At 46.1% G+C, this 24,760-nt stretch overlaps 1 protein-coding gene across 7 annotated transcripts in view; it reads right to left on the bottom strand.

Moving 5' to 3' along the window:
• IPO11 (importin 11) overlaps positions 1-24,760 on the bottom strand; it is a 1,123,558-nt gene that overhangs the window by 463,502 nt on the left and 635,296 nt on the right. For all 7 annotated transcript variants that reach the window (XM_063963049.1, XM_063963036.1, XM_063963028.1 and 4 more), the window contains exon 24: positions 9,047-9,127. In XM_063963049.1, the coding sequence (XP_063819119.1) occupies positions 9,047-9,127 (81 nt within the window). The remainder of the gene's footprint in view (positions 1-9,046; positions 9,128-24,760) is intronic.

Here is a 24,760-nt window from a genome sequence, read left to right as displayed (position 1 = left end):
CGTGCAGTGATGCACCGACACCTGTTTTGGTTTTAGGAGGCCTCTGACTAGAGATGACAGCTCCTTGGCCTTCTCCTCCGGGAGAAACACTTTTTTCTGTTCTGTGTCTAGAACCATCCCCAGGAACAGTAGACGTGTCGTAGGGACCAGCTGCGACTTTGGAATGTTTAGAATCCAGCCGTGCTGTTGTAGCACCTCCCGAGATAGTGCTACCCCGACCAACAACTGCTCTCTGGACCTCGCCTTTATCAGGAGATCGTCCAAGTACGGGATAATTAAAACTCCCTTCTTTCGAAGGAGTATCATCATTTCGGCCATTACCTTGGTAAAGACCCTCGGAGCCGTGGATAGACCGAACGGCAACGTCTGGAATTGGTAATGACAATCCTGTACCACAAATCTGAGGTACTCCTGGTGAGGATGGTAAATGGGGACATGCAGGTAAGCATCCTTGATGTCCAGTGATACCATGTAATCCCCCTCGTCCAGGCTTGCAATAACCGCCCTGAGCGATTCCATCTTGAACTTGAATTTTTTTATATATGTGTTCAAGGATTTCAAATTTAAAATGGGTCTCACCGAACCGTCCGGTTTCGGTACCACAAACATTGTGGAATAGTAACCCCGTCCTTGTTGAAGTAGGGGTACCTTTACTATCACCTGTTGTGAATACAGAGAATAAGAAATACTCAGAGAAGCGCTACCATTAAACAGTATTGATATAATTTATTATAAAAAGATGTTATTGTATATAACTATCACAATTTAGTGAATAATCCAATTATCCTGGAATATTATTCATGTAATAAACACCAAAACTTTAGTAGTTAAAAAATGGTAACATTTATAAGATACATTGTAAAAATTCCCTTAAAAGAACGTAACCACTTGTATTTCTGATACACACTGCAGCATTTATATTTCACTAATACTTATTGGATTAAGCTCCATGCATGGGCTGATTTGATCACATGAATTCATTTAGATGTTGCTTAGGAAGTCCATCCACAGTGAAGTGATATATTTTTAATTATCCACCATAAAATAATCAACTTGAATATTCACAGTCTCATCCAATTGAAGAGAGGCTTTTTCTGGGTAGCTTAAATGAACATGTTTCCATGTGTATGCAGTGACTTTTAAGCTGGAACCGCTATTTGTACAGTCTCATGCAGAAAAGCTTACCCAGGTCTTGCAATATTGGAGAGATTTCCCGTAGTCACCTTCCTGATGGTGGGCGCCGGCTGCCCACACCGCTAAGCAGCGGCACAGAGAAGGCTGTCAGTGGCACTGGATGGATGCTGCACTTCACAGAGCCATGTCGGAGCGCGGCTGGTCGGGGCCAAAAGCCGTTCGCTCGTGCTTCCGTAGCGGGAGCCGCTAAGTCACTGATGGTGTGTTGGAGGTTGAATATAACCAGGATACCGGACAGAACGTCGGGCGGGATGCTTGACGCGTTTCTCAGCCTCGAGAACAGGGGCTGTTTCATCAGAAGTCAATGTTGTGAATACAGCTTGTGAATTGCCTGTAACACTGCCTCCCTGCCTGAGGGAGTGGTTGGCAAGGCAGATTTGAGGAAACGGCGGGGGGGAGAAGTCTCGAATTCCAGCTTGTACCCCTGAGATACTATCTGAAAAATCCAGGGATCCACCCGTGAGCGAGCCCTCTGATTGCTGAAATATTTGAGACGGGCCCCCACCGTACCTGGCTCCGCCTATGGAGCCCCAGCGTCATGCTGTGGACTTAGAGGAAGCGGGGGAGGACTTTTGCTCCTGGGAACTGGCTGTATGCTGCAGCTTTTTTCCCCTACCTCTGCCTCTGGGCAGAAAGGACGCGCCTTTAACCCGCTTGCCCCTATTGGGCCGAAAGGACTGTACCTGATAATACGGTGCTTTCTTTGGCTGTGAGGGAACATGGGGTAAAAATGTAGACTTCCCAGCTGTTGCTGTGGAAACGAGGTCCGAGAGACCATCCCCGAACAACTCCTCACCCTTATACGGCAGAACTTCCATGTGTCGTTTGGAATCTGCATCTCCTGTCCACTGCCGAGTCCATAACCCTCTCCTGGCAGAAATGGACATTGCACTAATTTTGGATGCCAGCCGGCAAATATCCCTCTGTGCATCCCTCATGTATAAAAGTGCGTCTTTTATATGCTCTACGGTTAGCAATATAGTGTCCCTGTCTAGGGTATCTATATTTTCTGACAGGGAATCTGACCATGCAGCTGCAGCACTGCACATCCATGCTGAAGCAATAGCTGGTCTCAGTATAACACCTGTGTGTGTATATATAGATTTCAGGATAGCCTCCTGCTTTCTATCAGCAGATTCCTTCAGGGCGGCCGTATCCGGAGACGGTAGTGCCACCTTCTTTGACAAGCGTGTGAGCGCTTTATCCACTCTAGGGGATGTTTCCCAACGTGACCTATCCTCTGGCGGGAAAGGGTACGCCATTAGTAACCTCTTAGAAATTACCAGCTTCTTATCAGGGGAAGCCCACGCTTCTTCACACACTTCATTTAACTCCTCAGATGGAGGAAAAGCTATTGGTAGTTTTTTCTCTCCAAACATAATACCCTTTTTTGTGGTACCGGGGGTAACATCAGAAATGTGCAACACATTTTTCATTGCCTCAATCATGTAACGTGTGGCCCTACTGGAAGTTACATTAGTCTCATCGTCGTCGACACTGGAGTCAGTATCCGTGTCGACATCTGTGTCTGCCATCTGAGGTAGCGGGCGTTTTAGAGCCCCTGATGGCTTTTGAGACGCCTGGGCAGGCACAGGCTGAGAAGCCGGCTGTCCCACATTAGGTATGTCGTCAAACCTTTTATGCAAGGAGTCGACACTGTCGCGTAATTCCTTCCACAGCACCATCCACTCAGGTGTCGACCCCGCAGGGGGTGACATCACATTTACAGGCATCTGCTCCGCCTCCACATAAGCCTCCTCATCAAACATGTCGACACAGCCGTACCGACACACCGAAAACACACAGGGAATGCTCTGACAGAGGACAGGACCCCACAAAGCCCTTTGGGGAGACAGAGAGAGAGTATGCCAGCACACACCAGAGCGCTGTATAACACAGGGATCCCACTATAAATGAGTGTTTTCCCTTATAGCTGCTTTTTATATATCTATCTATATATATATATATATATATATATATATATATATATATATATCCTGCGCCTAAATTTAGTGCCCCCCCTCTCTTTTTTACCCTTCTGTAGGTTTCAGACTGCAGGGGAGAGCCAGGGAGCTTCCTTCCAGCGGAGCTGTGAGGGAAAAATGGCGCCAGTGTGCTGAGGGAGATGGACCCGCCCCTTTTCCGGCAGACTTCTCCCGCTTTTTCTGGAATACTGGCAGGGGTATTTTTACATCTATATAGCCTCTAGGACTATATATATATGATGTAGATTTGCCAGCCAAGGTGTCATATATTGCCCTCAGGGCGCCCCCCCCCAGCGCCCTGCACCCATCAGTGACTGGAGTGTGAGGTGTACATGAGGAGCAATGGCGCACAGCTGCAGTGCTGTGCGCTACCTTGGTGAAGACCAAAGACTTCTGCCGCCGATTTTCCGGACCTCTTCATGCTTCTGGCTCTGTAAGGGGGACGGCGGCGCGGCTCCGGGAACGAACACCAAGGTCGGGTCCTGCGGTCGATCCCTCTGGAGCTAATGGTGTCCAGTAGCCTAAGAAGCCCAAACTACCACCTGTTAGGTAGGTTCGATTCTTCTCCCCTTAGTCCCTCGCTGCAGTGAGTCTGTTGCCAGCAGATCTCACTGTAAAATAAAAAACCTAAATATACTTTCTTTCTAGGAGCTCAGGAGAGCCCCTAGTGTGCATCCAGCTCAGCCGGGCACAAGATTCTAACTGAAGTCTGGAGGAGGGTCATAGTGGGAGGAGCCAGTGCACATCAGTTAGACCTAAAGCTTTCTTTATAGTTGTGCCCAGTCTCCTGCGGAGCCGCTATTCCCCATGGTCCTTACGGAGTCCTAGCATCCACTTAGGACGTCAGAGAAAAAGCGGCCCACGGTGGGTCATTATGTACCTTCGTTGCCACAGTCCCACTGGGGGGCAAGGAGCCCCCAGAACCAGAGCCCACAGCTGCTATATTCTCCTCATAGGGATCTGTGGCTTCAGCAACACCGGCAGTGTGTTCAGCCCCAGAACCGTTACCCTCAGAAGCAGACATGATATAACTTGCAGTATCAGGTAACACAGTACAACTGGCAGCAGCACAATACCTCTTACCCAAACCCCTGCACAGTGTAGTCAGCACTAGCAGCGATAAAGGAGAGATATGGTGACTAAATCACAGAGAAAAATACGTATTAAAGTATATCTTTGTGAAAATCCTATATCAACATAAAACCTGACGCACCAAGCCCCCATCCGGTTATAGAATATAGGGTTTGCAAGTAGAGATGTGCACTTGAAATTTTTCGGGTTTTGGTTTTGGTTTCGGTTCCGCGGCCGTGTTTTGGGTTCGACCGCGTTTTGGCAAAACCTCAGCGAATTTTTTTTGTCGGATTCGGGTGTGTTTTGGATTCGGGTGTTTTTTTCAAAAAACACTAAAAAACAGCTTAAATCATAGAATTTGGGGGTCATTTTGATCCCAAAGTATTATTAACCTCAAAAACCATAATTTCCACTCATTTTCAGTCTATTCTGAACACCTCACACCTCACAATATTATTTTTAGTCCTAAAATTTGCACCGAGGTCGCTGGATGACTAAGCTAAGCGACCCTAGTGGCCGACACAAACACCTGGCCCATCTAGGAGTGGCACTGCAGTGTCACGCAGGATGGCCCTTCCAAAAAACACTCCCCAAACAGCACATGACGCAAAGAAAAAAAGAGGCGCAATGAGGTAGCTGTGTGAGTAAGCTAAGCGACCCTAGTGGCCGACACAAACACCTGGCCCATCTAGGAGTGGCACTGCAGTGTCACGCAGGATGGCCCTTCCAAAAAAAACACTCCCCAAACAGCACATGACGCAAAGAAAAAAAGAGGCGCAATGAGGTAGCTGTGTGACTAAGCTAAGCGACCCTAGTGGCCGACACAAACACCTGGCCCATCTAGGAGTGGCACTGCAGTGTCACGCAGGATGGCCCTTCCAAAAAACACTCCCCAAACAGCACATGACGCAAAGAAAAAAAGAGGCGCAATGAGGTAGCTGTGTGAGTAAGCTAAGCGACCCTAGTGGCCGACACAAACACTTGGCCCATCTAGGAGTGGCACTGCAGTGTCACGCAGGATGGCCCTTCCAAAAAACACTCCCCAAACAGCACATGACGCAAAGAAAAAAAGAGGCGCAATGAGGTAGCTGTGTGAGTAAGCTAAGCGACCCTAGTGGCCGACACAAACACCTGGCCCATCTAGGAGTGGCACTGCACTGTCACGCAGGATGGCCCTTCCAAAAAACACTCCCCAAACAGCACATGACGCAAAGAAAAAAAGAGGCGCAATGAGGTAGCTGTGTGAGTAAGCTAAGCGACCCTAGTGGCCGACACAAACACCTGGCCCATCTAGGAGTGGCACTGCAGTGTCACGCAGGATGGCCCTTCCAAAAAACACTCCCCAAACAGCACATGACGCAAAGAAAAAAAGAGGCGCAATGAGGTAGCTGTGTGAGTAAGATAAGCGACCCTAGTGGCCGACACAAACACCTGGCCCATCTAGGAGTGGCACTGCAGTGTCACGCAGGATGGCCCTTCAAAAAAATACTCCCCAAACAGCACATGACGCATATTTTAATAGGCACAACTAAAAGGCACCTCAGGTAAACAATGGAGATGGATGGATACTAGTATACTTATGGATGACGAGCGACTGCCGACACAGAGGTAGCTACAGCCGTGGACTACCGTACTGTGTCTGCTGCTAATATAGACTGGATGATAATGAGATAAAATTAAAATATATATATATATATCACACTAGTACTGCAGCCGGACAGGTATATATTATGTAATGACGGACCTGCTGGACACTGTCTGTCAGCACTGCAGACTCCTAAAGTAAGCTACTAGTATCAAGAAGATAGAAAAAAAAACCACGGGTAGGTGGTATACAATTATGGATGGACCAGCGACTGCCGACACAGAGGTAGCTACAGCCGTGGACTACCGCTGTCTGCTGCTAATATAGACTGGATGATAATGAGATAAAATTAAAATATATATATATATATATCACACTAGTACTGCAGCCGGACAGGTATATATTATGTAATGACGGACCTGCTGGACACTGTCTGTCAGCACTGCAGACTCCTAAAGTAAGCTACTAGTATCAAGAAGATAGAAAAAAAAAACACGGGTAGGTGGTATACAATTATGGATGGACCAGCGACTGCCGACACAGAGGTAGCTACAGCCGTGGACTACCGTACTGTGTCTGCTGCTAATATAGACTGGATGATAATGAGATAAAATTAAAATATATATATATATCACACTAGTACTGCAGCCGGACAGGTATATATTATGTAATGACGGACCTGCTGGACACTGTCTGTCAGCACTGCAGACTCCTAAAGTAAGCTACTAGTATCAAGAAGATAGAAAAAAAAAACCACGGGTAGGTGGTATACAATTATGGATGGACCAGCGACTGCCGACACAGAGGTAGCTACAGCCGTGGACTACCGTACTGTGTCTGCTGCTAATATAGACTGGATGATAATGAGATAAAATTAAAATATATATATATATCACACTAGTACTGCAGCCGGACAGGTATATATTATGTAATGACGGACCTGCTGGACACTGTCTGAAGAATGCGTTTATAAAAACACCACACGACGAGTGTTTAACTTTTTCAGGCAGACAATCACAATATACTGGTGGTCAGCAGACAATCACAATACTGGTGGTCAGTGGTCACTGGTCAGTCACACTGGCAGTGGCACTCTGGCAGCAAAAGTGTGCACTGTACTTAAATGTACTCCTGCTATAACTGCTCCCCAGTCTCCCCCACAATTAAGCTGTGTGAGCAGTGAGCACTGAGCACTCAGCAGTCAGATAATGATATACAGTATATGATGCAGCACACTGGGCTGAGCACAGATATGGTATGTGTGACTGTGTCACACTGTGTATCGTTTTTTTTCAGGCAGAGAACGGATGAATTAAACTGGTGGCACTGGTCACTGGTCACACTATCAGCAGCAAGTAGTACTCCTCCTATATGCTCCCCAAAATTTGTGTCTCTCTCTAGTACTCTAGTCACTCTAAACGGAGAGGACGCCAGCCACGTCCTCTCCCTATCAATCTCAATGCACGTGTGAAAATGGCGGCGACGCGCGGCTTCTTATATAGAATCCGAGTCTCGCGATAGAATCCGAGCCTCGCGAGAATCCGACAGCGGGATGATGACGTTCGGGCGCGCTCGGGTTAACCGAGCAAGGCGGGAAGATCCGAGTCGCTCGGACCCGTGTAAAAAAACCTGAAGTTCGGGCGGGTTCGGATTCCGAGGAACCGAACCCGCTCATCTCTAATAGCAAGTTGAGTGAAAGACACGAAATGGACACCACTCAGCTATCTAATGCACACACAGATAGTCACAGTTTGTACAATGCAGAGGTTATTACTAACAACAATACTGCACTGGACTAGCTTATATATATATAGTCAATAGATATAACAGTGCACAGTAAGAAATGGATGTATATCACAGGGTACTTGTACTAGAGAACCCTGACTAAATGCACTCTTCTTAACTAACACTGTCTATTTGACATGTAGAATACTTAAATGTCATGTAAAGTCACAGCACTGATAACCAGGCGGCTTTACACAGGAGGATTTGCCCAAGCAGTCCCAGGAACAGTGAAGCTGAGAGATAATGGCGCCCAGACACTGACAGGGAGTGAGGGAGAGACAGATATGCAGCTACAGGGCGGGAACATTTGCGGGAAATGGCGCCCTGGGGGAGGGGCTTCAGGTCTAAGCCTTATCCCCCTGCTGGCAAAACCACCGGGTACTGTGGGCTACTGAAAATGGTTTAGAGAGAAAAACTGACCTGCACCCATGCCCTGTTGATCTAGTGGGATCGCCTGTACTGCCACAGTGTCCACCGCCAGCGTGCGCGGCCTGCCTCCCACTGACCGTGCCGGATCGCGATAAAGACCGGGTCACGCAACCCCGGAGAGCCCCCGTCGTGTGTGACTGATGTGAAGAAAACCGGAGCCTCCTGCTGTAGTTACCCGGCAACCAGGGCTCGGGAGTGTACAGCGCCGCTGGGGAGAGCAGGAGCTGCAGCAGTGAATGTCTTCTGACATTTACCACCGCTGCTGCCCTTGTAGTCTGCACTTTTTTCTTCAAAAAAAGCTCTTCTTAGGGCTGCCTGGAGCAGCCCCTCTGTTATGTGCCTGCTTACTGCAGCACCAACTACAAAACTGAGCTCCTGTGCAGGGAGGCGGGGTTATAGAGGAGGCGGCGCTGTGCATTCTGGGAACAGTCAAAGCTTTGAGCCTGTTGGTGCCTCGGATCAAGATCCTACTCTACACCCCCAATGTCTATCCTTGTGGAGCCCAGTGTACCCCGCAGCAGAAACATATATACAAATAACACATAGGTGTATATTCAATTAGTGTCAAATTTTCAGACAGTCGGAAAATAGTCACTAATTCGACCTGTATGTATTCAATAGTCCGTTTTTTAATCCATTTTCGCAGATGCCTTTTAGTTTTAGTTTTTTTTTTTTTTTTGTGGCATGGTCGAAATGGAACCAAAAACTGTTGAAAACGCCCGCAAATTCGACAAAACATGTGGATGGGAGGTGAATTTGCCGACCCACATGGTTTTCGCCAGTGCGGATTTTTCAACAAGTCGAAAAAACGGCACGGACATTGAATAGGTGAAATGTAAATTTGACCTAAAAACGGGCGAAAAGTGCAGTTTTTTCGACTGGTCGAAAAAACTGCACTAATTAAATACCCCCCATAATCTGCATCTTGCAGCTGCATGTTCAGTATGTTAGTTCATAGTAACATGGCTAAGAAGTTCAAACAGGAACCCGACAGTACCTTGAGCACTTGAACCTGACCTTCCATGGTTATATCTTTAAGGACCTCCAGAAAAGACAGGCAAAGACTGGATCCATATATCTGAAAATAAGAGAAAAAAACATCATTGTTTACCAAAATAACTATTTATTACTCATGCAGATATGCCCCGTAATTTGTACGAATAATCATTCACTTCAGAATCCGGACATACCACCTTTTTGTTGTTGTGGAATACAGTATGCTTCTCTGTACAAGCATCTAACACTCAGGGAATATCCTAGTATAAACTCTACAAGAGAGTAGTTTAAAAATTTAAACAAAGCTGTTCTTTAAGTACTGTAGTTAGTCCGTTTGTAATTTTGTAAATTTTACTATTAGGAATAAAGGGGGTTATTAAACTGGGATCGCTTGTGTGATTCTCAGCGCAGTGTCCCGATAATCGGGAAACTGCACATTTGCAGAAAGGGTCCTGCTATGCAATTGACTGACAAGCAGAGGCATCCGGGGGAAAAGACAGGGACAAGGACTGCATCGCGAGATGCAGTTTTCTTGGCCTCGCAAGCTGCCCTGCGACTGCAAGCCTGAGTAAACTGAGGCTTGCTCAGCTTGCCGTTGCGATGTTTAATCCCAGGAGCGCTGCAGTTGCAAATGCAGCAATGAGGTGTGTATATACCTCCTACTGCATTAGCAATGCTGTGGATTGCATTTGCTTTGCAACTGCAATCCATGCTGAATGAAGGCAAAAATGTGAGTATGAACTACTTTTACATTGCTATTTGTCTGTATGCATACATTTATTATTATGATCAAGAGGTCTTATATAAACTTATCTGACAAGTTGGCACAAATTTCGACCATAGAATATTTGTATATTATTAATAACTTGACAGTTAATTTCTAGTATTGTAATGTTTAAAAACCGAGAGAGAATACAGTATGTCCCATTTCTTCCATAGCTATTACACTTTTATAACGGCTGAGTTAGAGCTAACAAGTAGTGACACAGAACGGAGATGACGAGTACAGGACAGAATCTCACACCATCTGTAACTGCAGACTTACAATGTGGTTCAGAAATGTAACTTGTTTTTGCTCGCACCTCTAAGATTAGGAGCTGAAACAAAAAAAAGAGTCCCCGCCCAGACATTCTGTGATGCATTGGCATGGAGCTAATTTAATCAGCCCCGATGATGTGATTGAATGCATCAGGGACCTGATCTGCAAGCGATGAGACCCATCAAAGCACATTTCAGACAAGGCTTCACGCATCAAATAATTGGTCACTAAAATCCCTGCTGATAGAACACCACACCTGCCTAAACTTTTGCACAGTACTGTATATATAAATAATTGCATGGTATAATGCCAAAAAAACACAGTAACATGACTGGGCACATTACATCACATGACCATGCATTATTTCCCAACGACCGCACAGTTCCATGGTAACCTCACACTTGAACTATTTCCAACTTACATGACCATCTGTAAACAAATCCAACTGTAAAACAATAGCATCCCTCACTGACAGCAGCCCATCACTGCCTCACTGACAGCAGCCCATCACTGCCTCACTGACAGCAGCCCATCACTGCCTCACTGACAGCAGCCCATCCCTGCCTCACTGACAGCAGCCCATCCCTGCCTCACTGACAGCAGCCCATCCCTGCCTCACTGACAGCAGACCATCCCTACCTCACTGACAGCAGACCATCCCTGCCTCACTGACAGCAGACCATCCCTGCCTCACTGACAACAGCACATCCCTGCATCGCTGACTGCAGACCATCCCTGCCTCGCTGACAGCAGCCCATACCTGCCTCACTGACAGCAGCCCATCCCTGCCTTACTGACAGCAGCCCATCCCTGCCTCGCTGACAGCAGCCCATACCTGCCTCACTGACAGCAGCACAGCCCTGTCTCACTGACAGCTGCCCATCCCTGCCTGACAGCTGCCCATCCCTGCCTGACAGCAGCCCATCCCTGCCTCACTGACAGCAGCCCATCCCTGCCTCACTGACAGCAGCACAGCCCTGTCTCACTGACAGCTGCCCATCCCTGCCTCACTGACAGCAGCCCATCCCTGCCTCACTGATAGCAGCACAGCCCTGTCTCAATGACAGCTCCCCATCCCTGCCTCACTGACAGCAGCCCATCCCTGCCTGACAGCAGCCCATCCCTGCCTCACTGACAGCAGCCCATCCCTGCCTGACAGCAGCCCATCCCTGCCTCACTGACAGCAGACCATCCCTGCCTCACTGACAGCAGACCATCCCTGCCTCACTGACAGCAGACCATCCCTACCTCACTGACAACAGCACATCCCTGCCTCGCTGACTGCAGCCTATCCCTGCCTCGCTGACAGCAGCCCATCCCTGCCTCACTGACAGCAGCCCATCCCTGCATGACAGCAGCCCATCCCTGCCTCACTGACAGTAGCACAGCCCTGTCTCACTGACAGCTGCCCATCCCTGCCTCACTGACAGCTGCCCATCCCTGCCTCATTGACAGCTGCCCATCCCTGCCTCACTGACAGCAGCCCATCTCTGCCTCACTGACAGCAGCCCATCCCTGCCTCACTGACAGCAGCCCATCCCTGCCTCACTGACAGCAGCCCATCCCTGCCTCACTGACAGCAGCCTATCCCTGCCTCACTGACAGCAGACCATCCCTGCCTCACTGACAGCAGCCCATCCCTGCCTCACTGACAGCAGCCCATCCCTGACTCACTGACAGCAGCCCATCCCTGCCTCACTGACTGCAGCCCATCCCTGCCTCACTGACAGCAGCCCATCCCTGCCTCACTGACAGCAGCCCATCCCTGCCTCACTGACAGCTGCGCACAGGGGCGGATTGGGATGGTAAACCAGCCCGGGAAATTTCAGAAAGCAGCCCTAATGGAGGCGGGGTCTGTTGAGGGGGTGGGGTCTGTTGAGGAAAGCCGGATACTCCCTCCTCATAGAGCCTGACAAAGCCTTCCTTGCGACTTTTGCTGCAGTTGGTCTGCGACTTCATACTAATGCAACTACACAGCCTTCCCTGGTGTACAGCCGTGTGTCCAAATTTGCAAGAAATGAGACGCCCACTGTCAGTGTCTACAGACGCTGCAATACATATTGGTGCACAATCAGTCGCACCATCTGCTAGGTGCAGATCATCCATCTGAGTATGGCCACCAGTGTGAGCGATTTAGCAACTCTATACACAGCCACTTTCAGCTACAGGCCCACAAAACTCTATGCTACATCTGAGTCTGATTAGCCAACCCCTGTAACCACACAGGAATGCCCAACACATTTCTAATGCACTTCTTTGTGCATGCCTGTGTATGTACTGCGCTCTGTACGACAATCATCAGGATTTATCTGTGGCACAACTCAGACAAAAAAGACCCTCTACTGCATCCCACATCACCCCTGGTCAGACTCAGATCAGGCCCATAATGCTGTATACTATGCCATAGTGGTGCTTGCTATATAAATATACTACAAAAGGGTCATGCACATTTACATAATATCACTCTCCTTCTATCTGCTGATCTCATTACAAAATGTACACAGGTGCAATAAATAGAAAATAGCAATTACCAAAAATAGAAATCAAATATTCTGTCTGGCATATGTTAGTATTTCACTACATACTTACACTATATCACACAGCACGCAGGTCCCCATCGCTCCATATCACACCACACGCAGGTTCCTGTCCCCATCCCTCCTCCATATAACACTGCACGCAGGTTCCTGTACCTCCATATCACATTGCACGCAGGTCACTGTCCCCATCCCTCCTCCATATAACACTGCACGCAGATTCCTGTCCTCATCCCTCCCCCATATAACACTGCACGCAGGTCACTGTCCCCATCCCTCCCCCATATAACACAGCACGCAGGTTCCTGTCCTCATCCCTCCCCCATATAACACTGCACGCAGGTTCCTGTCCCCATCCCTCCTCGATATAACACTGCACGCAGGTTCCTGTCCCCATCCCTCCTCCATATAACTCCGCACGCAGGTTCCTGTCCCCATCCCTCCTCCATATAACACTGCACGCAGGTACCTGTCCCCATCCCTCCCCCATATAACACAGCACGCAGGTTCCTGTCCTCATCCCTCCCCCATATAACACTGCACGCAGGTTCCTGTCCCTATCCCTCCTCGATATAACACTGCACGCAGGTTCCTGTCCCCATCCCTCCTCCATGTAACACTGCACGCAGGTTCCTGTCCCCATCCCTCCCCCATATAACACAGCACGCAGGTTCCTGTCCTCATCCCTCCCCCATATAACACTGCACGCAGGTTCCTGTCCCCATCCCTCCTCGATATAACACTGCACGCAGGTTCCTGTCCCCATCCCTCCTCCATATAACACCGCACGCAGGTTCCTGTCCCCATCCCTCCTCCATATAACACTGCACGCAGGTTCCTGTCCCCATCCCTCCCCCATATAACACAGCACGCAGGTTCCTGTCCTCATCCCTCCCCCATATAACACTGCACGCAGGTTCCTGTCCCCATCCCTCCTCGATATAACACTGCACGCAGGTTCCTGTCCCCATCCCTCCTCCATATAACACCGCACGCAGGTTCCTGTCCCCATCCCTCCTCCATATAACACCGCTCGCAGGTCCCTGTTCCCATATATCCTCCATATGAACAAAAAGAGTAAGTGCAGAGTCAGCAGCAGCTGGTAAGGGGGTGGTCAAACCCTCCAATAAACAAGAAAGGAAGATAAAGTGTACCAGCGCTGGCTGTAATAATTACATATAAAAGACGATTTGCTTCAAATAAAAAAATCACAATTATATTAAAACAACAGGGCTAAAATCATATTCTTGCTAAATAGCAACAATCTCATTAACAGATACCTCCCAGATTAAGATCACAGATGTAAATCCACTTTAGTGTGTAAATGTCAATTCCTTATTGGCTAGGACAATTTCCAAAGTGCAATCACTACAGAAGAGTCATATTTACCGAATCCACTGGAATGGTATCCCTTAATGAGTGAAAAAGCAAAGATGTAGAACCTGTGTCGGGTGCGCACTGTAGCAGCTTGATAAAGTAGAGGACACACAGAGGTCACTCTCCAGAATACCCCCACCGAAAGAAGGGTTAAACAATTGCAAATCGATATGGTGCCAATACATACAACCAAGCGCGTCAATGGGAAAGTAGCATCACGGACCCACTATCACGTGTGGTCCTATCCCTAAGGATTTCCAATGTAGTGTTAACCGACAAGGGAAAGAAAAATAAAGTGAATATAGTGAAGCACAATTTTAACTGGTTATGAAGCAAGAATAAAGTGCATGTAGTATAGCACAATAAAAACAGTTTTAATGATACAACATAAAACAAATATAGCAGCATCAACGATATAGCAGCCAATGATATCCACACAGGGAGTCCAATAAAGTGCAATTACCAGAAGCAGGTGGGAATAAGAGCATATAAAGTTTGTAAGTACACGGCAGCCGCAGCAAACCCCTCACCGCTTCCCCTGGTCCTCCGTACTGGATCTCCCGGTTCAGTCTCAATTTGGATTAAGCCAACGCGTTTCTACCCTTATTCATTGGGTCTTTTTCAAGGCTTCCAGCGGAAGACCCGATGAATAAGGTTAGAAACGCGTTGGCATCATTCCGGTCCACCACTGCAGCTGTAAATGGACTTTTCCTAAAAGCTGATGCCATTAAGGGATACTATTACAGTGGATTCGGTAAATATGACTGTTCTGCAGTGATTGCACTTTGGAAATTGTCCTAGCCAATAAGGAATTGACATTTACACACTAAAGTGGATTTAAAGTGGATCTGTGATCTTAATCTGGGAGGTATCTGTTTATGAGATTGTTGCTATTTAGCAAGAATATGATTTTAGTCCTGTTGTTTTAATATAATAAATTGTGATTTTTTTATTTGAAGCAAACCGTCTTTTATATGTAATTATTACAGACAGCGCTGGTACACTTTATCCTCCTCTATATAACACTGCACGCAGGTTCCTGTCCCCACCCCTCCCCCATATAACACCGCACGCAGGTTCCTGTCACCATCCCTCACCCATATAACACCGCACGCAGGTTCCTGTCACCATCCCTCCCCCATATAACACTGCATGCAGGTTCCTGTCCCCATCCCTCCCCCATATAACATCACACGCAGGTCCCTGTCCTTATCCCTCCCCCATATAACACCGCATGCAGGTTCCTGTCCCCATCCCTCCCCATATAACACCACACACTCTTTGGAGCCTCACCTTTCCCTTTAGTCTTTATTTTAATTTCTTTAGTCTTCCTCTTTTCTCTATCATAACTAATGTTTTCCTTTCTTATTTCAACCATAACATACTGTGTCACTGTTCTTTCTAATCTCTCACATAGAGCTTATTACTTGCTTTCTCTCTGTCTCAATCACCTACTTTTCTTTGCTGTCTCAGGTGCCATACCTTTTCTTTCACTCCACTCTCATTCTTCTCCTACATTCACCCACATTCATCTCTTTACTCTCGCTCATCCTTTTTCTTTTTCTCTCTTACTGTGTACCTCTCTTGCTGACTCTGTGTAGCCTGTCACATCATGTCCATGCAGCACCAGTGCCAGGAGCTAGCCCCGCCGCCAACATGATGTCATGCAGGCGGCGGGGCTTGTATTACAAGGAAGTGTTGCACAGCTCACGGAGATGTTGCAGCTGCACAGGCTGGGCTGCGGGGGAGGGGCGTTTCCAAATGAGCTGAACTAGGATCGTGGCAGCCCAGTGGAGGGGTAAGTCAGCCTATTGAGGGAGGCAGCGGACCAGCCAACCAGGAACCGGTCCGGTCTACTGGCCTCCCAATCAGCCCCTGGCTGCGCATCACCGCCTGACAGCATAACATCCCTGCCTCACTGATAGCAGCTCATCCCCACCTCGCTGACTGCAGCTCATCCCTGCCTCACTGACAGCTGCGCATCACTGTGTCACTGACAGTAGCACAGCCCTGCCTCACTGAAAGAAGCACATCACTGCCTCACTGACAGCAGCACATCCCTGCCTCACTGATTGCAGCCCATCCCTGCCTCACTGACTGCAGCACATCCCTGCCTCACTGACTGCAGCCCATCCCTGCCTCACTGACTGCAGCACATCCCTGCCTGACTGCAGCACATTCCTGCCTCACTGACAGCAGTACATCCCTGCCTCACTGGCAGCAGTACATCCCTGTCTCAATGACAGCAGTATATCCCTGTGTAACTGACAGCAGCACATCCCTGTCCCTGACATCCCTGCCTCACTGACAGCAGTACATCCCTGTCTCACTGACAGCAGTACATCCCTGTCTCACTGACAGCAGTACATCCCTGTTTCACTGACAGCAGTATATCCCTGTCTAACTGACAGCAGCCATCACCGCCTCACTGACAGAAGCACATCACCGCCTCACTGACAGGAGCATATAACTGCCTCGCTGACAGCAGCCCATCCCTGCCTCACTGACAGCAGTACATCCCTGTCTCACTGACAGCAGTATATCCCTGTCTCACTGACAGCAGTACATCCCTGTCTCACTGACAGCAGTATATCCCTGTCTCACTGACAGCAGTACATCCCTGTCTCACTGACAGCAGTATATCCCTGTCTCACTGACAGCAGTATATCCCTGCCTCACTGACAGCAGTCATCACCACCTCACTGACAGCAACACATCACTGCCTCACTGACAGGAGCACATTCCTGCCTCACTGACAGCAGTCATCACCACCTCACTGACAGCAGCACATCCCTGTCTAACGGACGGCAGTCATCACCACCTCACTGACAGCAGCACATCCCTGTCTAACGGACAGCAGTCATCACCGCCTCACTGACAGCAGCACATCCCTGTCTAACGGACAGCAGTCATCACCGCCTCACTGACAACGGTACATCCCCCGCCTCACTGACAGGAGCACATCCCTGCCTCACTGACAGCAGTCATCACCGCCTCACTGACAGCAGTCATCACCACCTCACTGACAGCAGCCATCAGCGCCTCACTGACAGACATATACATTTCTGACAGTAAACATTCAACTATTTTATTCACTTACACTGTTATCCAGTTACATGTTTATTCATTAAAAGTAATTCAAATTATACAGCCTATTCTCAACTATTATTTCTCATATTCTGTATCTTTCTCACCCTATTTTGTCACAACAGGGGCCACTTTATAAGATAGATAGATATAAAACTTTTGGGTGTGCAGTCATACTCTGATATGCGTGCGCCTTTGTGATAAAGTAAATCTATTACACACACACACACACACACACACACACACACACACACACACACACACACAAACATTTTGAAATCCGAAGTCAAGATTCCAGCACAGCAACTGGGGTGACTCCCACTGCAATCCACTTTAGGATCCAGACATATATACAACATAGGGGGTCATTCCAAGTTGTTCGCTCGTTGCAGATTTTCGCTATGCTGCGATTTGTTGCAAAATGCGCATGCGCAAGGCACGCAGGGCGCATGCGCTTAGTTATTTAACTAAAAACTTAGTAGATTTGCTGTGGATCCTGCGGCGCTTTTCAGTCGCTCTGCTGATCGGTGAGTGATTGACAGGAAAGGGGCGTTTCTGGGTGGTAACTGAGCGTTTTCCGGGAGTATGCTAAAAAACGCAGGCGTGTCAGGGAAAAACGCGGGAGTGTCTGGAGAAACGGGGGAGTGGCTGGCCGAACGCAGGGTGTGTTTGTGACATCAAACCAGGAACTAAACGGACTGAGCTGATCGCAATCTGTGAGTAGGTCTGGAGCTACTCAGAAACTGCTAAGAATTTTCTATTCGCAATTCTGCTAATATTTCGTTCGCTATTCTGCTAGCTAAGATACACTCCCAGAGGGCGGCGGCCTAGCGTGTGCAATGCTGCTAAAAGCAGCTAGCGAGCGAACAACTCGGAATGAGGGCCCGGATTTACATTCGAAAGTACAAAAAAAAAAAAAATCTATTTTGCACTTCTGAATATAAATCCTGGTGAGTTCCCAATCTTTACATATATCATATATTTATATCTACCTATATACTGTACAGTGTATGTATGTATGTATGTATGTATGTATGTATGTATCTATATATACAGCGGGTAAAACAAGTACTGAACACATCAACATTTTCTCAGTAAATATATTTGTAATGGGGCTATTGTAATGAAATTCTCACCAAATGTCAGCAACAACCCATGCAATCCACACATACAAAGAAATCAAATGAAGTTATGTGTAATAATGTGAAATGACACAGGGAAAAAGTATTGAACACGCTTACTGAAATGTATTTAATACTTTGTACAAAAGCATTTGTTGGTAATGACAGCTTCAACATGCCTCCTGTATGGAGAAACTAGTCACACGTAGGTGTGATTTTGGCCTATTCTTCCACACAGTCTTCAGATCGGCTGAGCCATTCTAGTAGCTTTATTTTCTTTCTCTGAAACCAATTGAGAGTATCCTTGGCTGTGTGTTTGGGATCACTGTCTTGCTGAAATGTCCACCCTCGTTCCATCTTCAGCATCCTGGTAGATGGCAGCGGATTTTTATCAAGAATGTCTTGGTACATTTTTCAATTCATCCTTCCTTCAATCACATGAAGTACGCAAGTACCGTATGCTGAAAATCAGCCCCACATAATGATATTCCCAACTCCAAAGTGCACTGTTGGTATGGTGTTTTTGGGGTGATGTGCAGTGCCATGTCTCCTCCAAACATGGTGTGTATTATGGCATCCAGAGTTCAATTTTGGTCTCATCTGACCAGACTATATTCTCCCAGTATTTCACAGGCTTGTCCAAATGTTTTTCTACAGCAATGGAGTCTTGTGTGGTGAGCGTGCGCACAGGCCATGGTGGTTAAGTGCATTACTTATTGTTTTCTTTGAAACAATTGTGCCTGCTAATTCCAGATCTTTCTCCACAAGTGGTCCTTGGCTCTTGGACAACTCTTGTCATAATTCTTGTCACTCCTCTGTCAGAAATTTTGCGAGGAGCACCTGGTGGTGGCCGGTTTATGGTGAAATTATGTTCTTTCCACTTCTGGATTATGGGGGTCATTCCGAGTTGATCGCACGCTAGGTATTTTTTGCAGCGCTGCGTTCAGGTCAAAACTCGGCAAAACTGAGCATGTGTATGCATCGCAATGCGCAGGCGCGTCATACGTGTACAAAGCGGATCGGTGCTGGGTGATTGATTTAACGAAGAATCCATTCGCACAGCCGATTGCAAGGAGATTGACAGGAAGAGGGCGTTTGTGGGTGTCAACTGACCGTTTTCTGGGAGTGTTTGGAAAAACGCAGGCGTGTCCAAGCGTTTGCAGGGCGGGTGTCTGACGGCAATTCCGGGTCCAAAAAGACTGATGTGATCGCAAGGGCTGAGTAAGTTCAGAGCTACTCAGAAACTGCAAAAAACTTTTTCGACCCGCTCGGCTGCACAAGCGTTCGCATACTTGCAAAGCGAAAAGACACTCCCCTATAGGCGGTGACTATCTGATCGTTGCTCTGCAAAAAATAGCTAGTGAGTGATCAACTCGGAATGAGGGCCTATGGCCCCAACAGTGCTCACTGGAACACTCAGAAGTTTAGAAATCCTTCTGTAACCAATGCCATCAGTATGTTTCGCAACAATAAGGAAGAAGGACTTGAGAGAGCTCTTTGCTTTTACCCGTCATGAGATGTTTCTTGTGTGACACCTTGGTAATGAGACACCTTTTTATAGGCCATCAGTTGGGACTGAACCAGCTTATATTAATTTGCACTGACAAGGGGCAGGATTGCTTTCTAATTACTGATAGATTTTAGCTGGTGTCTTGTCTTTCCATGTCTTTTTGCACCTCCTTTTCTACATGTGTTCAATACTTTTCCCCTGTGTCATTTCACATTATTACACATAACTTCATTTGATTTCTTTGCATGTGTGGATTTCATGGGTTGTTGCCGACATTTGGTGAAAATTTCATTACAATAGCCCCATTGCAACTATATTTATGGAGAAAAATGTTCATGGGTTCAATACTTATTTTACCCACTGTGTATATATCAATCTCCATCTCTCTCTCTAATAATTATATGAATATATTTCTATCACCAATTGAAAAACTGAAACACCAAAATGACTTTGCCCAAAGGGTGAATATTTGCATATGTCTGGCACGGAATGCTGAAGAAAAACCATCAGTAGCAACAGTGGGTAGGCCACAACCCCAGGATCGGGGTATCCATCCAAAAACAGGCAACTAACTGCAGCTCAACTGACTACAATATTCAATATATGACGCAGGCAATCAATTTAGTATACAATGGTCAGAAGAGAACACCAGCAAGCAGGAAGTCATATTCAGGCTGCCGCTGCACACACCAGGCAAAAAATACTGCAAGATCAGTGCAGCAAATGGTACCGGCAATGGATTATCCAGCAGTGGAGGAAGGTAGTATGATTAGATGATGAGTGTTTAGAACATTGAAATCTTCTGCTGGTTCCATAATGATGTAGAACACATTTTTATACTGTAGTACAGTTTAGGTGTAATAATTCGCTTACAAAGTAAGGTCAACACAAATGGTATTCAATGTTATTAAGAGAGCATCTTCACTCCATGGCTGTACAGCAGCAGGGTTACATGTTTTGCAAAAAACAAAACAAAGAGATAAACATCTGGGTAACTCAGGATCACCAAATATATTGGGCGGTATTCAATTCTTTTCACCCCCTTCCACACCCGTTCTGTTTCTGCTGATGGGCATGGTAGCTTCATTTCAGCTTCCTACCCCCGGGGTAATGAGGAGACCAACCATTTATGCAGCTGATCCTGATTATTATGGGCGCGATATTCGCGTTAACGGGGATCAATTTAGGGTGTGATATGTCATCTGAATACCACCCATTGAGAGAAATGGCTAATGTGCTGCTGAAGAAAATAATCTTACATGATGATATTGGCTTCAGTACAATGTCCTTCGGGTTGCCCAGTGGTTTGAGAAAACATGAAGCTGATGTAATCTCCATGTGTCCTCGATATGAAGCCAATCCAGCAAACCGCACTTATGGGATAATATATTATAGCATTTTCCACTACTACAATCCATCCAGGTGATACAGATATGTTCTCATATATCTTTGCTGTAGGCATGCCAGGTAGTGCGAGACTCTTCTAGCATCAGGCGTCTTTTTTGCTTTTTTCCCGTAGCTGAAAATGAGTCTTAGTCATAACACAATGTGGCTATATCTGTGTGCGGCTGAGTCTCTGAATCTGTACACAAAGTGCTACACTGCAGCAGCTGCAGCTTTTTCCCAATACTAGTTCTGTTCTGCTCCGTATACAGACAATATACAAGTGTCATATATCAGCACAGACTAAGATGCATTTTCGGCAAAAAAAGAAAAGAAAAAAAAAGATGCCTGGCACTAGCAGTTGCACGAGACCTGGTGGCTCACTTGCATGACGTATTGAGGCTGGATGTATGAGGACACATCTGTAGCTGAGTGACTTTGACACGGCCCACACTTTATACTTGTCTTTATAGCATTTTGCTCAGTACCTGCATGTTACATTAAAAAGAATCATTACTTAAATTACCTGTTTCCTTACTAATTATATACATATTGTTATTTTATAATATACCCATATGAGCCATAAGCTAAATGACTGCCTTGATAATATTTCAGATTTTTTTTTAGTAACACCTAATATGTGGACAAAACATTGAAATTAAATGTAATTATGCTTTATTATCATATTTACTAATGTTATTTCAGAAATGACTATAAATGTGAAGTTGCAGGGACTAAAAAAATAAAATAAAAAATCATTATAAAGTGTTATAGAACTAGAGGGTAAATAAATTAAACTAAACATAAACGTAAATATTCCCCACAGTAATGTTCTGCATGAGCTATTGCTGCACAAGGTGGATCTGACACAGCACATACATACTTTATCTATCGCCATGTCAGCCTTTAAACAGCTTGACTGCTGGAACATTACCTACTGTATCCTGGTAGTATATCAACGTGGAAAGCTTAAGATGAGGAAATACATAACATTCCATATGATAAAGTATTAATACAGCATGAACATCCATCTATCCTCTGTATGTCAGAAGCAATTTATCATTGTATGTGGTTTTGTGATAGTGCTAACAAGTATGGCAGTACAGCAATATAGCTATATTATTTGCTTCCTCTTCACCATAATCCATTCCTATCTTTCCAGAGCTCTTCTGTCTATTGAATAGAGACACAAGAATGCTGTAATAATTCAATGGTCTTGAGAGTGTGGACAGTAGCGGATCTTGCTACGGCACACAGGATTTTTGCCCGGGGCGCCGCCTTCCGGAGGGTGCCGCCGCCGTGGCAAGATCCGCTACTGGTGGTGCCCCACGGTGCTGGCTGTCACTGCTGTGTGGTGCGCGATGATGTCATCGCGCACCGCACAGCATTGTGGAACGGCACATAGACACTAGGGTTGCTATGGGAGAGACGTCATGACGTCTCTCCCATAGATCAGAGGAGCGGAGCCGACGGCCGGAGACGGAGGGCAGCGGGCAGCAGTGGTCGGGAATCAGGAGCGGGGATTGTGAGTATTAATTTTAAAAAAAATTATTATTTTTTTAATGTTTTTGTAAGCGGCGCAACTAGGGGGCACAAACTGAGTCACAACTGTACTGGGGCAATACCACTGGGGGCACAACTGTACTGGGGCAATACCACTGGGGGCACAAACAGGGCACAACTGTACTGGGGGCAATACCACTGGGGGCACAAACGGGGCACAACTCTACAGGGGGCATAACTGACCACGTCACTTTATGAAGCCACACCCCTATTTTCGCCCGGGGCGCCACAAGGTCTAGAACCGGCCCTGGGTGTGGACAAATGGCAAATAATGTGACATCAATGAGGGCACATACCAGTGGTACCAAAACCAACTGCTGGCATTTGCTCGCACAGCACAACTGCAATGCCTTCTGAGCAAGGTGGGACAACACTGAGACCAGCCTCAGCAGGGACATTTCTATCCGGCACTAGTATGCTTCCAATATTCTCTCACCCATACCGCACCAATGATACAGTACCAGGACATTTACACCAAGATAATGTGTTATCCCCGTTTTCTTCTGATAACGCAGAAATGTGTCTCTTTACTTATGCACGTGAAATATATATTAACTGAACTTATCTATACATTCATTTTGACAATTCCCATTTTAGATGATACTTCTCCAATTTCTTCATTATAGTGTAATTCCTGATGCATTTAATAGATGCTTTATAAAGTAGACCTAGAAAATACAATGTCTTAGGAGACACAATTACAATGTGTGTGTGGTAGAAATGACTAAGGCGATGAGTGAAACAATTATTGTTTTAAATAATAATGCAAAGAAGTTCTAAGCAAATTCTAGGTGAGAAATCGTATAGAAGAATAACAAAAGTCTTTCTGTTTGAAATGACTGTGATGTACATTTGCAGAGGGAACACCAGAAAAATACAAAGTCTTCACTGAACAGAGCAGAGAAGCTGATAAGAAACTACTTTTATTTTTAAGGAAAAGAAGACGACTGATCTTGTGTGGACATTTTATAAGAAAATATAGTATTCAATTATACACGTCTATATTTAGCAACATGAACTGACTGGTGCTAAAGACTAAGAAAAGCTTTATTAAAATATGTTTTATGTGATTATACATTAATGATATTAATTGTATATGTATATTAAAGTATATTAAAGTAGATATGCTAATTTATAGGTATAAATGATAAAGAATAGAAATATTATAAGAAATCCTATTTAAGTGTGTTGTTTTAAAATGCCCCCTGAGGACTCAGGAAGTTAAGACCATCGGCGGGATGTAATGAAGTCTGAGATCGCTGAAGGTGCGGGATGCTGGCCTAGTTTAGACATTTTTTTAAAGGGGCAACCACTTACAAGGCAAAACCTTGCCTTGTAAGTGACTGTCCCTTTTAAAAAAAAAAAGTCAGAGATCGGCCAGCATCCTGCACCACCCGCGTTCTCTGACTTCATTACATCCCGCCCTTAATATGGTAAAAAGGAAAAACAAGTTACATAAATTAAAACGTAAAAAATGGCCCCCAAAGTTATATAACTTAGATTAGGCATAAGCCAAGTGGCATAAAGGTTAACCATTTGTGGTTAGGTGGACATAGAGCCAAGTAGGATAGTAGCCAAGTGAGGAACAACACGTGCATGGGGCTTCACATATCCTATCAAGGGGACTTTCCAGAAGATCTTCAGATGTTGAGACAGAGAAGATGAAGATGACCAATCAAATTTAACCTTAGTGATATAACCTTGATAGAATCACTATAAATACTAGGCTAAATGGGATGGAATTAAAACTTGTGGACTGAAGATCCGAGAGACTGTGCTTCTGTGATACGTAACTATGTCATTTATTGGCTGAATTGTTTTTTCTGTAATTCTCTATGCGCTTTAATTATTTAATGGTAATGAATTATGGGCCCGATTCAGACTTGATCGTTGTTGTGCGAATTCGCAAGGCGTGCGATAATCGATAGACTGCGCATGTGTTTGGATCCTAATGCACAGGCGCGAGGCCAAACTGCTAAAACATCTAGCATCTTTTTTTCATTAGGCGTACGCAAGTTGATTGACAGGAAGCCGGCATTTGGGGGTGATAATTGGCCGTTTTCTGGGAGTGTCAGTAAAAACGCAGGTGTTTCCAAGC

This window comes from Pseudophryne corroboree, chromosome 1 (assembly GCF_028390025.1).
Source record: "Pseudophryne corroboree isolate aPseCor3 chromosome 1, aPseCor3.hap2, whole genome shotgun sequence".
Lineage (NCBI taxonomy): Eukaryota > Metazoa > Chordata > Amphibia > Anura > Myobatrachidae > Pseudophryne > Pseudophryne corroboree.
This window is presented reverse-complemented; position numbering and strand designations above follow the sequence as displayed.